At 44.2% G+C, this 19,001-nt stretch overlaps 1 protein-coding gene across 1 annotated transcript in view; it reads left to right on the top strand.

Moving 5' to 3' along the window:
• LOC121275927 (nucleotide-binding oligomerization domain-containing protein 1-like) overlaps positions 1 to 19,001 on the top strand; it is a 41,870-nt gene that overhangs the window by 19,270 nt on the left and 3,599 nt on the right. The window contains exons 6-11 of the mRNA XM_041183783.1: positions 1,041 to 1,124; positions 1,224 to 1,307; positions 4,208 to 4,291; positions 9,121 to 9,204; positions 9,837 to 9,920; positions 15,005 to 15,088. Of these exons, the coding sequence (XP_041039717.1) occupies positions 1,041 to 1,124; positions 1,224 to 1,307; positions 4,208 to 4,291; positions 9,121 to 9,204; positions 9,837 to 9,920; positions 15,005 to 15,088 (504 nt within the window). The remainder of the gene's footprint in view (positions 1 to 1,040; positions 1,125 to 1,223; positions 1,308 to 4,207; positions 4,292 to 9,120; positions 9,205 to 9,836; positions 9,921 to 15,004; positions 15,089 to 19,001) is intronic.

The following is a 19,001-nucleotide window of genomic DNA, read 5'->3' as shown; positions in this document are numbered from 1 at the left end:
CTCCCCACCTCAGCTCCGTGCTATCAGTTGGTTTTAGCTACTTCTCTCAATATTCAATGATGAACGTTTATTTTTTAGTGCTGAAAAGTGCTTCTGCTTCAAATCATTTTGCTCTAGTTGATAGTGTCTCTTTGATAAATGTGCTTCATTTTGCAGCACTATGATGCCACTGACTGTCTCTGCATGTGTGGCAAGTACTCCCCCTAGTGTTGCAGCATCAATAGACGCAGCCTTAGGGATACAGTATATGACTAATCTGAGACACAAAATATAATAAATGCCAAAGGTGATGAATTTGAACTTGGTACAGATGATGGTAATACTTGGAAGAACTGAACATATGTCAGAAAAGCTCATCCTCACTCAATTCAGCATATTGAACAGTTTGTCAGATAGAGTGGGAGAGGCCAAACCCAGGGCTGAGGGACTTCGGATATATGGAGAGACTATGGGATTTTTCTCCTTAGAGTAGCGGGAATATTTAATAAACATTTTCATAATGGTGGGGGGGCGGGTGGGGGGGTTGTTGTGGAGAGAGAGAACCCTGATAAAGTAAACAAGGAGAAACGTTTTCTATTGGCATGAGAGTCAGTAACCAGAGGACACAAATTTGAAGTAATTGGCAAAAATACCAGGGGGAGCTGAGGAGAATTGTTTTAATGCAGTGAGTTGTTACAATTTGGAATGTATTATCTGAAAGGCTGGTGGAAGCAGATTGAATAATAGCATGAAAAGGGAATTGGATAAATATATTGAAAGGGAAAGATTTGGAGGGCTTTGGAGAAATACCAGGGGAATGGGACTAATCGAATAGCTCTTTCAAGAAGCCAGCCTGATGGACCAAATGGCTTCCTTCTGTGCAACAAGGTTTAATGGTTTTATGAAACAATTGGATACTGCAATGGGAGATGGGGATTGTAGTCCTTCCAGATGGATGGACTTTGGCTGAATGGCCTTCTTGCCCATAATTACCTCACAGTTTGTTAATTTGACACTTGCTTTTGAACAGCTAAAGTCCAATGGTGCTTACTCTATTTCAGACTTTACAGGAATTGCATAAGTGATGTTGGCGCGAGGGATGTTGCTGAGCTGATTGAAGGTTGCCCCAGTCTTGTCCGTTTGAAGTGAGTCACTTAATTGTGTTTACACACTGTTACTCCTCCTGAAAATACACTCTCAGAGAACTGCAAAATGAATCATATTACACCGTTATCTTCAAATAGGATGGGAGCTAACATGATTACCCATGAAGGAGGAACTTACCTAGCCAAAGCAATCCAAAAAAGTAAAACTATTGAAGACACTGGGTAAGTTGGATAGCAGAGTGTACTGGCATGTTGGGAGGTATAGGGGGTGTGGAGGAGCTAAAATGTATACTGACTGGAGGTTACCAAAATATTATTACTAAAGTCCTACAGTGTCACTAGATCTGACATATTGGAAAAACATTATATTTCCCCTGATGAGATTATAGCAGTAAATGACTAACGCAATCTTCATGTGTTGACACCTGTGATATATTTTACCTTATGGAGACTCCCGTAAGAAAAGGTCTATAAAGGACAGGAGATTAAAACTCATATAAATAATGACTTTAGTTGTGTATTGTGCCAAACTTGACATATAGGGATTTTGACTGGATGCAGCTTAAAAAGTTGAATGTATTCCCTTCTTGTTCATAGGCGATGACAGATTATTTTTCTTTCTATCTGTGGAGACTCAATAAAAAGAGAAAGCATGCTGAATATCCCTCAGACATAATGTCTTACTTCACAATTTTTGTTTCTTCGCCTTCATAACTCAAATTTAATATTTGGAGTCCTGAAATTGAGTATTGCTGTAAAAAGAGACAGACATGTTGAAACTTTTAGTCTTGCACTCATCAGGACACTTCACAAGAATACCAAATGTAAAGGGAACAACAATTTATACTGTATGAACAGAGAGTGCTAATTGGTTGACAGGTGGACTCTGAGGCATTGCCATGTAGAATGCACCAATTATTGTGCCAAGCATTGTTTGAAATTTAAACCAGGCAGCTTGACCTTGATTGGTCAAGATATTTCCCTGAGAAATGAGTCAGCGAATGACTGTCATTTATTTTGCTTAGATGAAACAGGTGCAATGTGTACATATTCTTTCTGTTTGCAAAGAACAGTGCCCTGTGTATTAATATACGTAGCTTCCAGCACACGCAAATGTGCCACATTGCAAGCCTAACTGACAGTTTAGCAAATGTTGTCACGGAATTACATCTGATGTTGAACACTGTGTTTTGAATTTTACAAACACGGGCCAGTTGGGTATAGTCTATACCTTGTCCATTGAACAGCAGCTGAGACATGCTGTTCGATATGATCTGCCAGTCTTTGTGATGTACGGCCTATATATGCCATCACACTGGCACTGAAACTCATATACCACATTACTCCTTTGTGTGATTGGCGGAAAGTCTTTCTGGCTTGACGGCAGCATCCTGTTAGTGGTGAATACCACTCATGATGATACTGCATAGTGGCAGCATAAAACAGCTAGCTTCACCTGTTGCTCAAATTTTTTGAGATACCTTGCCCATCCAGGGTAATCTGAGGTAGACTGGGCACTTTTCAGGGCCGAAAGTGATGGCTTTAGGCCTGTTCATGAATTTGCGTGATATACAGTGCGAAATGATCTGATCAGGGTAGCTGTTACCCTGCAGGATGCCTCATTTCAGCAACAAACTTGCATGGTGAGCAAATGGCTTGGGCCCTATTTACAAGGTTACTGATAAGACCAGTTTTATAGTGTGTGTGGAACTGTAAGAATCCCAACACGTATATTGACCAATGAAGGTAGGCTTGTGGTAGGCCATGGTAGAGAATCCTTTGGGAGGTTTCTCAACTAGTACGTCAAGGAAGTTCATTTGACTGTAACATTTGAAAGGTGAATTTGATCGCAGGATGGAGCCTATTAAGACATGTAAGGAAATTACATGCAGCTGCAGATTATAGCAAACATATCATCCACATATTGGAAATATGCAAGGGCTAGGAGTTTAGGTGTCATTCCATGGAAGACATGCTTCTCACTGAACCGAACAAAGATTTATTTAAATCTGCACTTGCCAACCGATCAGCACTCTCTGCTCATACGGTATAAATTGTTGTTCCTTTTACATTTGGTATTCTTGTGAAATGTCCTGATGAGTGCAAGGTGAACAGCTTCGACATGTCTCTTTTTTCAGCAATACTCGAGTTGGGTACTACCAAATGACTAGTAATCCTGAAATTAACTTGGTGTCAGAAAATTATTTACATCAATTTATTCAAATGATGGTTTTCTACTAGATATCAATGGAAAATGGTGCTCTAGTTGAATTCTTCATATTTATGCTCTATTAAGCCAGAGAATAGGAAAAAATGTTTATTTTCTCATTCATTTCCCTTTCCTCTTCCCTCATTTTCTTACCACACACCTTTCACATTCAGCACCATCCCCAATGTGTCAGAGAAAAAAAACATAGGCCAAAATTAGCCTCAATATGACTGCTGATCTGTTAGTATTTTTACCTCACAGTGCTGAATAGGTCTTAATGATAGCTGATTAATCATTTCCTTCCCTTCTCAGCCCACATTGGGTAGCATTCCACATTCACAGCATGTGCCAGCTAGCAAACCCAGCTGAGGGGCAGATTGCTAGAAAGTAATGGACAATTTTATCAATCAAAACTAGGATCAGAGATGAAGTCTTGGTATATGAGAATCCAGTTCTGTAGACATCAGTTTTAGCTTGGCTTCATGATCTCATCCTTGCCTCTGAGCCTAAAGGTCATGGGTTTGAGTCCCACTCCAAAGACTTGAGCACATGATCTAAGCTGAACAACAAGGGAATTGTCCTGGGTGACATTTGATCTTCAACCAGCACCACCGACATAGCCATTTTTCCATTTGTGTGTGCAAATTGGTTGCCGTGTCTGCCTACCTTTTAACAATGACCACACTTAGAAAGTAATTCATGGTCTGCAAAATACTTTCAGACATCCTGAGGATCTGAGAGGTGATATATAAATACAGGTTTATTTTTTTTACTATGAACACCTGTAATCAATGCAGCTGCATTGAACATCTTTATCACAGGAAATGTTTACCTTTTTTTAAGTTCCTTTCTATTTTACAGTTTGAAAATCTCAAACAATTCACCTGATAATTTAAATTTTAATGATTGGCAGGTTCTGGGGAAATCAGATAGGAGACAGAGGAGCTGAAGCCTTTGCAGAGGCATTGAAGAATCACCACAGTCTGAAGAATCTGAGGTAACTAATTTCATTATCACGTAGTGTTTGTGTGCAAAACCTACTGAATGTTTGTAGAAGCATTTATGTGCCATGTCAAAAAATGTATTCTATATATATTCACGTCAAAGTATTTTTTCATCAAAAGATAACTATGGGGGGGAAAAGAAAGTAGAACCCAACCAGTTCCTTCACTACCAAAGTGCTGGAAGATTACCCTAAAAGGTGGAAAGTAAGAACATATGTTCTCATGTCCAACTCTGGTTGGAGGTATTCTTGGAGATTTGATCACGTGACATTTTGACCGTATGCCACCTGACTACATGGCATCGGATCATGAGACATTCAGCCATGTGGCATTTGCTCAGATGGCTTCTATAAATGCTTCTGCACTTACCTTACAAAGGCCAAGTCCCTTGCAGTTGAAGACTTTTGCTTGTGGTTTTGCACCAGCAGCTGTTGCGTGACATTCCAAGGACTAGGAGCCCAAGCATGAACTGGAGCAGAAATAAAATACTTTCACTTCTATAACGACATTCATGACCACAGGACATCTCAAAGCATCATTACAGCCAATGAAGTACTTTTTGAAGCGTAGTCACTGTTGTAATGTAGAAGATGTCTCCAGTGCTATTGCCAGTGAAGGGGGGCGTGGGGAGTAGGCAGCAAGACATAGCAGTCACAAACATAAGTTTAAGGCACCATGAGCACAAGAGGGACTGGAAATGGGTGATCTTCTGTTGTGTAATGCTTTGTTCATGTTTATTGGCCTGGGAATGAAGACCAGAGAAGGCTGCATAAATTTTTTTGGATTGTCAAAATGAGATAAAGATTTGTTTTTGTTGTAATGGCCTGAGTATACTTCACGTTTTTATTTTATTGGTGCAGGGTATGCCAGTATGTAATGCTGGATGTGAGTGGCTCTGAACTTTATTGCACAGGCACTGAGTGGACTTTGGGTTTAAATAAAAGGGTCACTTCGGACATCCAGGATGGAGGCGGATGCCCTGGCATAAGATGGAAGCAGATCTTTGGCAGCCTAGTTGAAGGAGCGTTGGATCAAGGCGTCCCTGCCTCTCTGAAGGACACAGAGGTCTGCCTCCACACCCTCAGCATTCTGCTCACTGTGCTCCTCTTCTGATTCACTACTGGATTCTTCCTCTGGCCAGTGAAGCTGCCTCAAGATCCTCTTCCTCCAGTGGGTACCCCTTGCCTGTGCCAGATTGTGGAGAATGCAGCATGCAACCACTGTCAGTGGCACCCACTCTGCAGAGTATTGTGGTGCTCCCCCTAAACGGTCCAGGCATCAGAAGCGCATCTTCAGAAGACCTATGGTCCTCTCTAACATCGCCCTTGTGCAGGCATGACTCCTATTACAATGCTGCTCTATCTCTGTTCTTGGGTGGCAGAGAAGCGTTATAAGCCCTTGTTACCCAGCAGCCATCCATCCAGTCAAGCTGCAACACTGAATAGCCTTGGCACCTGTGAGTGTCTGAGGATGTAAGCACTATGGGAGCTGCTAAGGTACCTTGCACAGACTTTCAGAATCTGCGTCGTGTGGTCACAAACTACCTGGACATTCCTCGAGTGGAATCCCTTCCTGTTAACGAAGGCACCCGGCTGACCCGCTGACGCCTTGATGGCCACATGAAACCCTGGATATGAGGGAACCCAGCAATTGCTGTAAAGCCTCTGGCTTGCTCAGCCTGGCTGGTCTCGTTCTGTACAGAATTGAACAAAAGTCATTACCTGCCTGAACAGAGCTTCTGTTACCAGCTTGATGCAACTGTGGACAGCTGATTGGGACACTCCACAAAGATCCCCCACTAACTCCTGGAAAGAGCTGGAGGCATAGAAGTTGAAGGCTACTGTAACCTTCAGAGCTACTGCCATGGGGTGTCCAACCACACAGTTGGAGCTGATCTCAGAGCCAATCATCTGACAGATGGAGGTCACAGTCTCCCTGGAGAGGTGGAGCCTCCTTCAGTATTGCACCTTGAACATATTGAGATAGCTGCATTGCCACCTGTAAACCCTGGCAGCAGGATAGTGGCATCTTCTGCGGCCCCTTCTGCCTTGGACCGCTGGCCCTGCACCCCTTGTGCCTGTGCCTCTCCTCCCATAGGTCAATCCTCTGGAAGCTGCACAGGGATACCTGGCCTCCTCCCTATTCTGCACCTCTATTCCTCCTAAGAGGAGGTACCACCAGTGGAGACCACAATCCCAATTACCAGGGTAACAGGTCAGATACCTGGAAGGGTCATTTGGTCAAAATCCTCTGGGACCTTGGAGACACCAATGAGTCCTGAAACAAATCTCTTTAATGCTAAGAATGAAGCTCAGAACAGAGATGAAGCTGTCAAGTTCAAATAAGCTATCAGCAGCAAATTACCTCCTAAACTGGCAGTACTATTGACCCTTTTTAAATCCCACCCTTGGATGAGGTTTTGTAAAATGTGGGCTGCCCGCCTGCCCATGTGACCAGTGAAAAATTGCATGGGCAACGTAAAATTGTGTTCAGTTGGGTTTTTAGTGGCTTCTAAACTGATGGAAGGCGCGGCCCTGACACATGTGCATGCCCGCTATCGTGAAGATTGCACGCTTGCGGGATGACGTCGGGACACTCGCCCAACATCTTCTTGCGCTATTTTACGCCCGACTGCAAGGCATAAAATTCTGCCCCATGTGTAAAGTTAATGCTATTTCAATGCTCTCTTGGTCAACCCATCTTCCACCCCTTGTATACTTGAGCTCACTCAAAATTCTGCTGCTTGCATCTTAACTCCCATCAAGTTCCATTCAGAAACCACCTTGTGCTCACTGGCTTACAGTTGCTCCTGGCTCAGCAACGACTCAGTTTAAAAATTCTAAACCTTGTGTTTTCAAGTTCCTCCATAGCCTCACCTTGCCTTATCTCTATTACCCCCATAACCCCCTGAGATTGCTGTGCTCCTTCAATAATTGCCCCTTGACCAGCCCTGATTTTCATTTCCCCACCATTGGTGATTGTGCTTTCAGTTGCCCAGGCCTTAAGCTCTGGAATTCCCTCCCTAAACCTCCTTGCCTCTCTACCTCCTGTAAGGTGCTACTTAAAACCTATCTTTTTGATCAAGTTAATGGTCACCTGAACTATTAGCCCAGATTTTCTGGCCAGCATTTTTGCTGGGTGCATCGCCGCTGCCCATGAAGATTCCTGCGCTACTTCAGCCAGCACTTCCGGTCCCGGCTGCCGCTATGGTGGATCAGCACAGCCTTTCAAGGAGAACATCAGCGAGCACAGGAAAAGACGGGTGAAGAAAAGACATTATTAGCTGCTGTACTCAGGTAAGTTTTAGATGTCTCAGTGGGTGGGTGAGTGGTGACAGATAGTCAGGTCAGTTGTGGAGGTGGGGGGGGGAGTTGTCAGATTGGATTGGCAGGGGCTAATCTGGTTGAGTTGGGGTGGGGGGCTAGTGGGAGATAGAGTCGGGTCGGGTCAGTTGGGGCGTGGGGTGAGTGATTGTGGTGTTCAGTATGCCGGCCAATCACTGAATTACACCACACATTAAACTGTGTAACATTTCCAGGATAAGTATCTGGGTAAGTAGTGTGTATCTAGCTCAAGTCTTCCACATTGGGATCAGTGTAAGAGACATTTGCATAGTGTTCTGAGTAACGCAAATCAGCTCGTTGAAAGTTTAAACTTCTCAGGTAACTACAGTGCACGTGAGAGTGTCAGGACTTCTGATGGGTCCCAATGTGAGTCACAGGCTTAAGTCCAGGTTTCGCCACCCTGGATCTTGGAAGAATCAGGCCATTACCTCTTTATGTGATTTGGGATGTTTTACATTGAAATGTGCTATATCAATGCAAAAACAAAAACATGGATGCTAGAAATCTGAAATAAAAACAGAAAATGGTAGAAATACTCAACTGGTCATGCAACATCTGTGGAGAGAAAAACAGTTAATGTTTCAGGTCAACGGCTTTTTGTCAGCAATGGCTAAAGTTAGAGATGAAACAGGATTAAACAAGTACAGGGGCAGGGAAAACAAGAGGGAGAGCAATAGAACAAAAAGGGAAGCTCTGTGATAGGGTTGAAGGCAGGAGAGATCAAATGACAAAAGTCGTGATGTGCAAGGCAAAAGAAGAGATGATAATGGGACAAGTAAAGGAACAAAAGGTGGGTCTAGAGGAGGTGTAAATGGGAATAGCAGTAGCATCATCAACAGCTGTCATTTGAAAAAAATCAGGGGCAGTGGTCATGATCTGAAATTGTTGAACTCAGTGTTGAGTCTATAAGGCTGCGAAGTGCCTGACTGAAAGAAAAAATGCTGTTCCTCGAGTTTACATTGAGCTTCATTGGAACAGCGTAGAAGGCTGAGGACAGAACAGTCAGAGTGGGATCAAAGTGGAAACTTAAAACGATTTGATGACTGGAAGCTCAGGGTCGTGTTTGTGAACTGAACAGAGGTGTTCCTCAAAGTGGTGACCCAATCTGCTTTTGGTCTCCTCTGTAGAGGAGACTGTACAGCGAGCAGTAAGTTTGACTATATTGAAAGAAGTACTTGTAAATCATTGTTTTAGCTGGAAGATGTGTTTGGGGCCCTGGATGGTGGGAAAGATGGGAGTAAAAGGGAACGTGTTACAATTCCTGCTTTGCATTGGGAAGGGGAGAGGGTGGTGGGGATGATCGAGGACTGGACCTGGATGTCACAGAGGGAATGGTCCCTTTGGAATGCTGAACGGGGAGGGGAAAATATAAATGCATTTTATTGTTGTTTTTGGTTTCTCTCATTGAATTATAAAAACAGTCAGGGACTGAATTTACTAAAAATGTAAGTAAATTCCTTGCTTCCATATTTTCGCAGCCTTGCAGCAAACCGCATCTCATCAGAGGGCAGTAAACACTTGGCAAAGGCACTCTGCAAGAACAACTCACTGAAAATATTCTGGTACAAACAGGCATTTACATAGATGGTCAATGTTGATTGATGGTTGAACACTGATGGCAATTGTAGACTAAAAACTAATAATAACAACAATCACTAAGATAAAAATGTACTTTACTGCTCATTTAATCCAAAAATAGTTGAATAAAAGTCAGCTTTGGACAACATTGTCTTATGGTCAGAATCATAAGTCTACAGGAAATGTTTATTTGATGTTTAAGCATATTCAGAACTTAGAACTAAATTAAAGAAACATTTTATAAGAAGTACACAAATATATATTTTTAATTTAAAGCTTTCCTTTTACTGAGAACCCTATTATGCCACTGGAGAGTTAGAGGCAAATTTAAATTTACAAATTAACCTTAATCCATGTTCAATATAATTGCATGTGAGGACTTGAACTGAAAGCTGAAACGTAACTATTACGTTTAAAGAAATGTATTAATTATATTATTCTGTTTAATGTGAAGAATCCTCTGGATTTATAATGATTTATTTTGTCTTTTAACATTTTTTAATTCTAAATTGGACATGAGATAATTATGAATCTAGGAACTTGTTATTCAGACAGATTCCCATCAGGAGTGCCAGCTTTGGATTTATAGAATTGTGACTTATTTTCCTTCTTGCAGGTTGACACAAAATGACTTAGACGATGCAGCAGCTGAAAGCTTTGCCGAAATGCTAAGAGTTAACACATCCCTGGAAAAGTTGTGGTAATATTTAATATTCATCCTTCTGCAATGGCACCTTAGGTTCTTTTAATGTCACAGCACTGATGCCAGAGGCTGAAGCTGTAGGATAAATCACTGTAAAGGACCATAGCGCAATTTTAGTTTTTGGTTGCTTGGCTCCAGAAACTGTGTGCAATTAGCCACCAGCCTCCCCTTTGGTTCTGGCTATCTTCTAGAGAGTAAATGAACTGTCAACCCAACCAAACTGAACAGAAATGATGTTTCCTTACTGTTGTCTTAATGACTTTTAAATCACCTGCATTTAGATAGCACCTTTAAATATGGCGCAATGCCCCAAGGGACTTCACAAAGTGAGTCAAGAGGAGCCAGGTAAGCAAAAGATCAGCAAAGAGTAAGGAGAGGTGATTGAAGAGGTAGGATTCAGCCTTCTTAATGACTGACAGGAATGCAAGTTCCCTCTCCAAGCTTAAAGCTTAATCAGCAACAGGAACGAAGCCTGAAGCTGGGAAACAACAGGGTAAGCTACAATTTAAATAATATAGCACTACAGCAGCAGAGCATATTCTGAACCGGTTATTGTTCCATTCAGCTCTGCTCCACTGCTCTCCCCTAGTGGCCTTATAACTCAAATGGTAATACTCTGTCTTGACTGCTAAATTCAGTCCATGATCCAGCTGCAATGCTATCTGTGATATTCAAATAGCAGTCTTGTCTCCCAACTTCTGCTCTGGCTGTGTGAATCATTGAATGTCACAGCACAGAAGATGGCCAATCCAATGTATCTCAACATGCATGAGTCCCATAAACTAATTCCACTGTTGTTTAGGCACCCCCTACAGGACCTCTGGTGATAAGCAGCCTCTACTCTTGACATTGATTTGCCTTTCATTCTACTTCCACTGGACTCCAGGACCACCAGGATCTAACATGCACTGCTGGTTTCTCCACACCTCTCTCTCTACTCTCATACTATCTGTATCTTGTACTTGTGCTTTCTTTGCTTTCCCTCGTTAGGCCTTCAGTTACCTCCATTCCCTCTGCTCAGATTCTTCACAAGCTTTTGATTTCTTGTCATGTGTGCATGGGTCTTGTCTCCCCTTTTCCCTTGCTCCTCGTTGTGTTCCATTTTAAATGCTAAGCATCTGTATGATCTCCTAATCTCGAGGAAAGACCAACAGCTTGGAACATTGGCTGCTTGTTTTCCTTACTTGCTGTCTGACCTGCTGAGTGTTTCTAACCTTTTCTGTTTATAATCTAATGTTCTTGCTCATTTATCATTCCCCAGACCCTTTAGTAATTAACTCTTTTTCAAGCAACTAATTCACTTTCGAAAGAACTTATGGGCTCTTTATGGTTTTAACAATAGTTTCTGATGGCTTCCATCGGAAGATATTTTTTCTACCCTATTTGTTATCATAAATTTGTTCCCTCGCATTCCCTCCAACCATTGAAAACAATCCATTGCTATTTACCTCATCCTAACCCTTTGTTAGCTTGATGCTTATGTAAAACTAAGACTTTAATCTCGGAAATTGTCCATGCATCAGCTATTTATTGGGCAGGACAGGGATGTTAGACCAGAAGGGTGTGTAGATTTCTGGCCAAAAATGTGCCACTCGTGATGTTATGCAAGGTTAAACAAGAGATGACCTCTACCCAAGCCTAAAACAGGTGCTGATCCTTTACATCTGCCTGTTTCAGGCCCCCCTTCTGTCAGATTGGTTTGTCCTGAGGCAGCCAGCCAGACAAACTAATTCACTCCACAGGATATCAAGAAATGGTTGAAGGCACTGGATACAGCAATGGTCATGAGCCATGAGCCATGACAACATCCCAAAATAGGACTAAGGGTTGTGCTCTAGAACTAACTGGTCAAGCTGTTCCACTACAACTACAACATCTACCCAACAATGTGGAAAATTTCCCAAGGATATCCCATCCAGGAAAAGCAGGACAAATCCAACCCAGCCAATTACTGCCCCATCAGTCTACTCTCAATCATCAGCAAAGTGGTGAAAGATATTGTTGACAGTGCTATTAAGCAACACGCACACAGCAATAAGCAAGTTGCTCACTGAAGCTCAGTTGGGCTTCCACCAAGGTCACTTGACTCCTGGCCTTATTACAACCCTGATCCAAACATGTACAAAAGAGCTGAACTCAAGAGGTAAGGGGAGTGTGATTGCCCTTGACATCAATGCAGCATTTGATTGTGTGTGGCACCAAGCAGCCGTAGCAAAACTGAAGTCAGTGGGAATCGGGGAAAACTCTCCACTGGTTGGAGTCATACGTAGCACAAAGGAAGATGATTGTGGTTGCTGAAGGTCAGTCATCTCAGCTCCAAGACATCACTGCAGGAGTTCCTCAGGATAGTTTCCTAGGCCCAAACATCTTCCACTTCATCATAAGATGTGGGGATATTCTCTAATAATTACACAGCATTGAGTACCATTTGCAACTCCTCAGATACTGAAGTTGTCCATGCCAGCATGCTGCAAGACCTGGGAGAACACGGAGGCTTGGGATGATAAGTGGCAATTAACATTCACATCACATTAAGTGCCAGGCAATGACCATCTCCAACAAGAGAACCTAACTGTCGCCCCTTGACAGTTAATTGTATTACCATTGCTGAATCCTCACTATTAACATCCTGCGGGTTATCACAGAATCACAAAATTTTAACGGCACAGAGGTGACCATTCGGCCCATCGTGTCTATACTGGCTCTCCAAATGAGCATTATGACCTAGTGCCATTGCCCTGCCTTTTCCCCATACACTTGCACGTTGTTTCTATTCAAATAATCATCTAATGTCCTCTTGAATGCCTCGATTGAACCTACCTCCACCACACTTCCAGGCAGTGTGTTCCAGACCCGAACCAATCGTCGTGTGAAAAAGTTTTTTTCTCACGTCACCACTTGCTTCTTTTGCCAATCACTTTAAATCTGTGCCCTCTCGCTCTTGATCCTTTTACGAGCGGGAACAGCTTCTCCCTATTTACTCTGTCCAGCCTCCTCATGATTTTGAGCATCTCTATCAAATCTTCCCTTAGCCTTCTCCTCTCCAAGGAGAAGAGTCCCAACCTTTCCTACCTATCTCCTCTGGAACCATTCTTGTAAACCTCTTCTGCACTCTCTCCAATGTGTTCACATCCTTCTTATAGTGTGGTGCCCAGAACTGTACACAGTAATCTAGCTGAGGTCTAACAAGTGTCTTATATAAATTCAGCATAACCTCCTTGCTCTTGTGCTCTACGCCCTTATCATTGACCAGAAAACTTAACTGAACCAGCTACGTACTGTGGTTACAAGAGCCGGTCAGAGATTGGAAATTGTGCAACGAGTAAACCTTTCACTTGAAATTGTACAGATCTTTCTTCAGGCACCAGCACTGTTCAGTACCCCAACTATCTTAATATGTTGCCTCTTGACTTTCCAAAGCCTATCCATCATCTACAAGTCACAAGTCAGGAGTGTGATGGAATATTTTTCATTTGCTTGGATGATTTCAGCTCCAACAACACCCAAGAAGCTCAACACCATCCAGGACAAAAGCAGCCCACTTATTTGGCACCCCATCCACGAACTTCAACATTAATTCCCTCCATCTTCAATACACAGTGGCAGCATTGTGTCTACAAGATGCATTGCAGCAGCTCACTAAGGCTCCTTTGAAAGCACCTTCCAAACCCACAACCTCTACCACCTAGAAGGACAAGGGCAGCTGATGCATGGGAGCACCACTACCTGCAAGTTTCACTAAGCCACTCACCATCCAGACTTGGAATTATATTGTTGTTCCTTTACTACCCGTGGGGTCAAATTCCTGGAACTCCCTCTCTAATGGCACTGTGGGTTTACCTACACCACATGAACTGCGGTAGTTCAAGATGACAGTTCACCACCACCTTCTCAAGGGCAATTCGGGATGGGCAACAAATGCTGGCTTTGTCAGCGATGCCCACATCCCATGAAAGAATTAAAAAACCATATCTGAAAATGGAGCAAGTTCCTTGAGTTCACTTTAAAAGGATTTGATTGCTGATCATGACACCATCACCCACCTCACTGTATCACCTGCTTTGCTAGCAGAAGCCCAGCAGTCCTCCTCACTGGGGTGAGCTCGTGACCCTTCTTCCGCAACACTGAAATGGAGCCTGAGGGCCAGCATCTGGAGAGCCTCAAGCCTTACCATTCAGGGAGTGAACTCTCCTGCACATGCACCCAAAAGTCATTGTGGTTCAATTTTTACACCAACCTACCTAACAATCAATAAAATGGACAAGTTTGCTCACGATATTTTCCTATGTGGCCAGCAAATTCTGAATGGTGAATCCTTAGCTTGATCTTCTTTCAGTCTGCACCGGTTTGGATTAGTGTTGTTTTATTCTAACATTCTATTGAATTTTTAAAAAATTCTTTCATGGGATGTGGGTGTCACTGGCTAGGCCAACATTTGTTGCCCATCCTTAATTGCCCTTGAGAAGATGGTGGTGAGCTGCCTTCTGGAACAATTGCACTCCATGAGGTGTTAGACTTGCCAGTTGTGATTAAATGTACTCCTGGCGGTTTCATCACATGACTTGTCCCCACGCTTCAGCCATTAGTCAGCCAACATGTCCATCCTTGAGATGCACTGCCTTCCTATGCCAACTGGAAAGCAAAAAGACTCATTACCCAGTTGGATGATGCTTGACTGTCAGCCAAATAGCCTTTTTTGCCCCCTATTTTCAATATTTTTATATCTGGTATAGAGAAATGTTCAAAGAGAATGACAAAAATAAAACCCAATCTTTTTTAATGACCCAATGATTTTAGTCCAGGGTTGCACACAGCAGTGTCCTGGATCTTCAACTCCTGGAGACTCCAGGCCAATCCTGGAGGGTTGGCAACCAAACGTGGTGCAACTGTACCTATACTCTACTTCAGTTTTAATGCGCCCCAACACACATATTCACATTTACTTTCTTTCTTGGAATTGAAAAGATTGTAAGAGCCAATAGAGAAGGGGTGACAAGATTTGCAGTGGTAACATTTGCATGAGGTGGCATCATGTGTATGGTCACAGGCAAATCACCAAGAATGTGATGAATATTCTGCAGGTTGATTGAAAACAAGATAACAATCCGTGGAGCTACACACCTCCTTCACTCACTCAGAGGAAACAACACCATTGATGAGATCTGGTAAGGCAAAAATCTCAATCAACATTCCAGTTGCATCTGTCAGCGTCCACTTAGCACTGATTGTTAAGGAACATTAAGTCATTAAATCAGACAACTGGTCTTTCTACATCATTTAACCAGTTGTTTCCCCTTTCTCTTAAAGTTGTGCGGACCCTTCATCAGGCTCCAGCCCTGTTCAATACCCTATCGACTATTTTTTATCCATCAACCTGTTCAGGGAATGTTGAGGCTTTGTTATATTTTTCTTTATTCTTTCTGAAATGGCCTATAAGCCATTCACTTTCAGGGCAATTAAGAGTCAACCACATTGCTGTGGGTCTGGAGTCACATGTAGGCCAGACCAGGTTAGGACAGCAGATTTCATTCCCCAAAGCAAATTAGTGAACCACCAGGTGGGTTTTTACAACAACAGTGATTGACCAGTTACTCAAATTACCTTTCAATTCCAGAATTTATTTTCCAACAGGTGCAGTGTTCCCTGGGCTTTAGTTCTGAGTTAGTAGTCTAGTGACAGTACCATTATGCCACCATCTCACGCCAGATCGTTACACCTCAGACTGATATCCTGGCCTCCTCATAATGTTTACACACTTGGTAGCCCAGGTTATTGTACCATAATTAGGAGGTGACCCTCCTCTCTAGCTCAGAGGCACTCGGAACATTGTAGCATCCTCCTTACCACCCCAGCTGAGATCAGCTAATTCAATACAGGTTGACAAAGTCCGAGTATTCCTACCTCTGAGTCAGATGGTGCAACATTGAGAATTCAAGGCTGCACCACTCGTATCCAAAGGGGAAAGCATGAAAATGTGAGATTAGATAGAGTTCTTTCAGAAAATAATATTCTGGATGCAGTATATGCATGCTGAAGACATGACAAAAGCTTGGGAAGAAACAGGTAGCTTTGGACATATATTTTTCCAAAGCTCCTCATCACTAAAGGTTTCTTTCATGTCATTTCTGGATCCATTGTAGACTGATGGATAAAATATTAATTGCTGTGCTTAGTCAAAAACTCCATGATTGCTGTACGATAAGACTTAATGGTAAAAGGTGAACTAGATGAACATTGGCCTTTTCTCATTTAGTAATTCTTATGTTCCTATAAGAAAGATAGTACAGGCAAAGAATTGTACCTGGGACCTTCTGATCTTTATGGATCAATCACACAAAGCCTTTGCTAGCTGATCCATCGGATAAGCTCAGAGATACTGGGTGGAATCATCCCAGATTTGCACTAAGTGCAGTAGTGGGCAGGAAAAATGACGTTTTACCCGCCAGCCACAATGAAGGCTTCTCATGCCACATCATCCCAATCCCGCTGCATTAGTTCTGCATTCCTGGGAAACGTGGCAGCCGGGCTCTCATTCACCCGCCACACCATCACCTTACTGCTTCTTCATACCAGGCGCCATTTTTAAAGTGCAGCCGTTCGCACACCTCTCCGTGCTTCCAACCCAAGACTTCTGCACGGAAGACATGGCCCAGAAAGGCAAAAGGACCCCAGGCCCCCAGTTTAATGACGTGTCCCTCGAGCACATTTGGACTCAGGAGAGGCCCACCGTGAAGTCCTCTACCCCTGCTCTGGCCGCAGGGTGGGCAGCACCACCACCAATCCAGCTGGGGAGTGACAGGGGTGGTCAGCACCAATATCCTGCAAAAAAGTACAGCCACCCAGTGCAGAAAGGTCAAGGTAAGTCACTCTTCTCATCACTCTCCACTCATACACTCACAAACCCATCACATATGCACAGGGCCCTCACTCACTGCCAGTTCAAGGGACATCACCACTCACTCTCTCACACTCAGCTTCATTGTCCTCATCCCATCAATGGGACCACTCACCACCTACACATGCCAGGCACACTTATTGCCTGGACTGGCAGGCATCCTGCTTACACTCTCTCCCTCTCCATTCACGCAGGACAAGCTAGCACACAAGAGGGAGAGGTCACAAACTGGTGGAGGAATGGCTGACATCAAGCTCCTCATGGACTTTGAAAACAGAGCCATCCAGCTTGCCGGTGATGACCGGGACTGGTCCTGTGTTGACGGTGAGGTTGGCGATGCTGTACCAAGTGAGGATCCAGCAGTGCAACATCCATCAGAGAACCATGCCGTGAGTGATGTGTCCTGTTTCACAAGCCACTGCCATGTACTAATTATCTCCCCTTGCTTTCGCAGGCACGTCTGCCAAACAGCCGACAGAGTCCATGACCCAGGGCCTCCAATCAAGCTCTGAAGAAACTTCTGAAGAGGAATCTGAAGGCACCCTCCCTGAAGTCCCATCCCACACCCTTCACCAGCGCAGAGGCCCACATGTTGGTGGGACCTAGCTTTAGAATAGCCTCGAGATCACAATCTAGTGAGCACATCACACTGTTTGATACACAGCAGGCAGTAGCAGGGACTTCCCAAGGCTCCTGCAGTCGGAGGACTGCTGGAGGCCAGAAATTTGCTGAGCCTGAGTCAGATGACGAGCCTCTGGACTCGTTCATATCTCAGTTGCTGGAGGGGCAAAGACAAGCTCGGGAACATTAGGAAGGGATGTCCGCTGCACTCCTCAGGTTGCAAGGCACGATGGAGGGGTCTGCCCACCTTCAGTCTGAGGTAATAGCACCGGCCTGCAAATGCACCGAGGTCAACACTGGTAGGATGGTGACTGCTATAGAGACCTTGGTCCAGGACATTGCTCCTGCACTGCTGTACGGGCTGAGCTCTATCGCTGACACCATAGTTGGCTTCCAACAGTTTGTACGTGGGAGGAGTACAAGGCAGCTCGATCTCACTCCAGCTTCACCTTCTCCTCAAGGAATCAGCAAGGGGCCACTTGGGCACCCATAGGGAGGAGGATCAGCTGCTGCACATCCCGATGCCAACCACCCAGGTGACTCCTGGAGGGTCTGGCTCATCCGAATCCTCTCTTCCTGTGACCCCAGCAGCTCCAGATCCACAGGTCAAGGAGAGTGCCACTGCCAGATAGCAGAACCCCAAAAGCAGGCCAGGGCCCTTCAGGTCTCGGCCCTCCAGAGGATGCCCGTCAAGGTATAGACAGGGTGTAGCAGTCAGCAGGCTGCCTCCACCTCTGCTGTGGATGTCCAGTGAGCACCAAGGCGTGGCAGCAGCGTTAGGAAGGTTAAGAGGATGTAACTCTTTTGGAGATTGCACAGCCTGGGCACGGGTGTTAATCACTTGTACATACTGTTCACTATTGTAAATAAACTCCCAAGAATGTCTTACTGCCTTTGGCTGCTTGTTCTGATGAGCAGTGTTCGTGTCACTCAGATGTGAAATTTTTCTGCACAAGATAAAGGGCAGATGTCTCAGTCCAGGGCCTCTTCCCTGTGTTTTGTGCAGCTTTCAGACCAAAGTGATGGTCGGGCCTCACACTCCCTGGACATGATACTGATGCCTGCACCTCAATGGTGCTTGTTATTGCTGCCAGAATGTCGTTGGCAGGCGTCACAGAATTCCATCATTTTCTCTGTGTGCTCTCAGCACCTTTAAGGTGGGGCTGGCTCCCATCTCATCAGCATCTGTGACCAGTGACTCTGTGCTCCTGAAGGGTTCAGGTGCTGCAGGCAGACAAAGGATCAGGTGCTTTTAAAGTTTCCTAGCTGCATCTCCATGATATGACCCTGATCACAGAGCGCAAGCAAGCTGCCCTCGGCCAGACAGGAGTCAGATGTTCTCAGGAGCTACATGAAGATCTGTGAAGTGTCCTCGCTGCATGTCATCATCACCCTCCTGGAATTGTGTGACTATCAGAGTCTCCACTGCATCTCCATGACAGGAGCATTATCACAGGGGGTATGCACGCTGCCATAAGTCAGACTGGAATGTTCACAGATACAATGTGAGGATCTATGGCATCTCCTCACTGCATGTCGTCATCCTCCTCCACAAATCGAGC

This window comes from Carcharodon carcharias, chromosome 3 (genome assembly GCF_017639515.1).
Source record: "Carcharodon carcharias isolate sCarCar2 chromosome 3, sCarCar2.pri, whole genome shotgun sequence".
NCBI lineage: Eukaryota > Metazoa > Chordata > Chondrichthyes > Lamniformes > Lamnidae > Carcharodon > Carcharodon carcharias.
The sequence above is the reverse complement of the archived record's forward strand: the minus strand, read 5'-3'. Positions and strand labels throughout refer to the sequence as shown.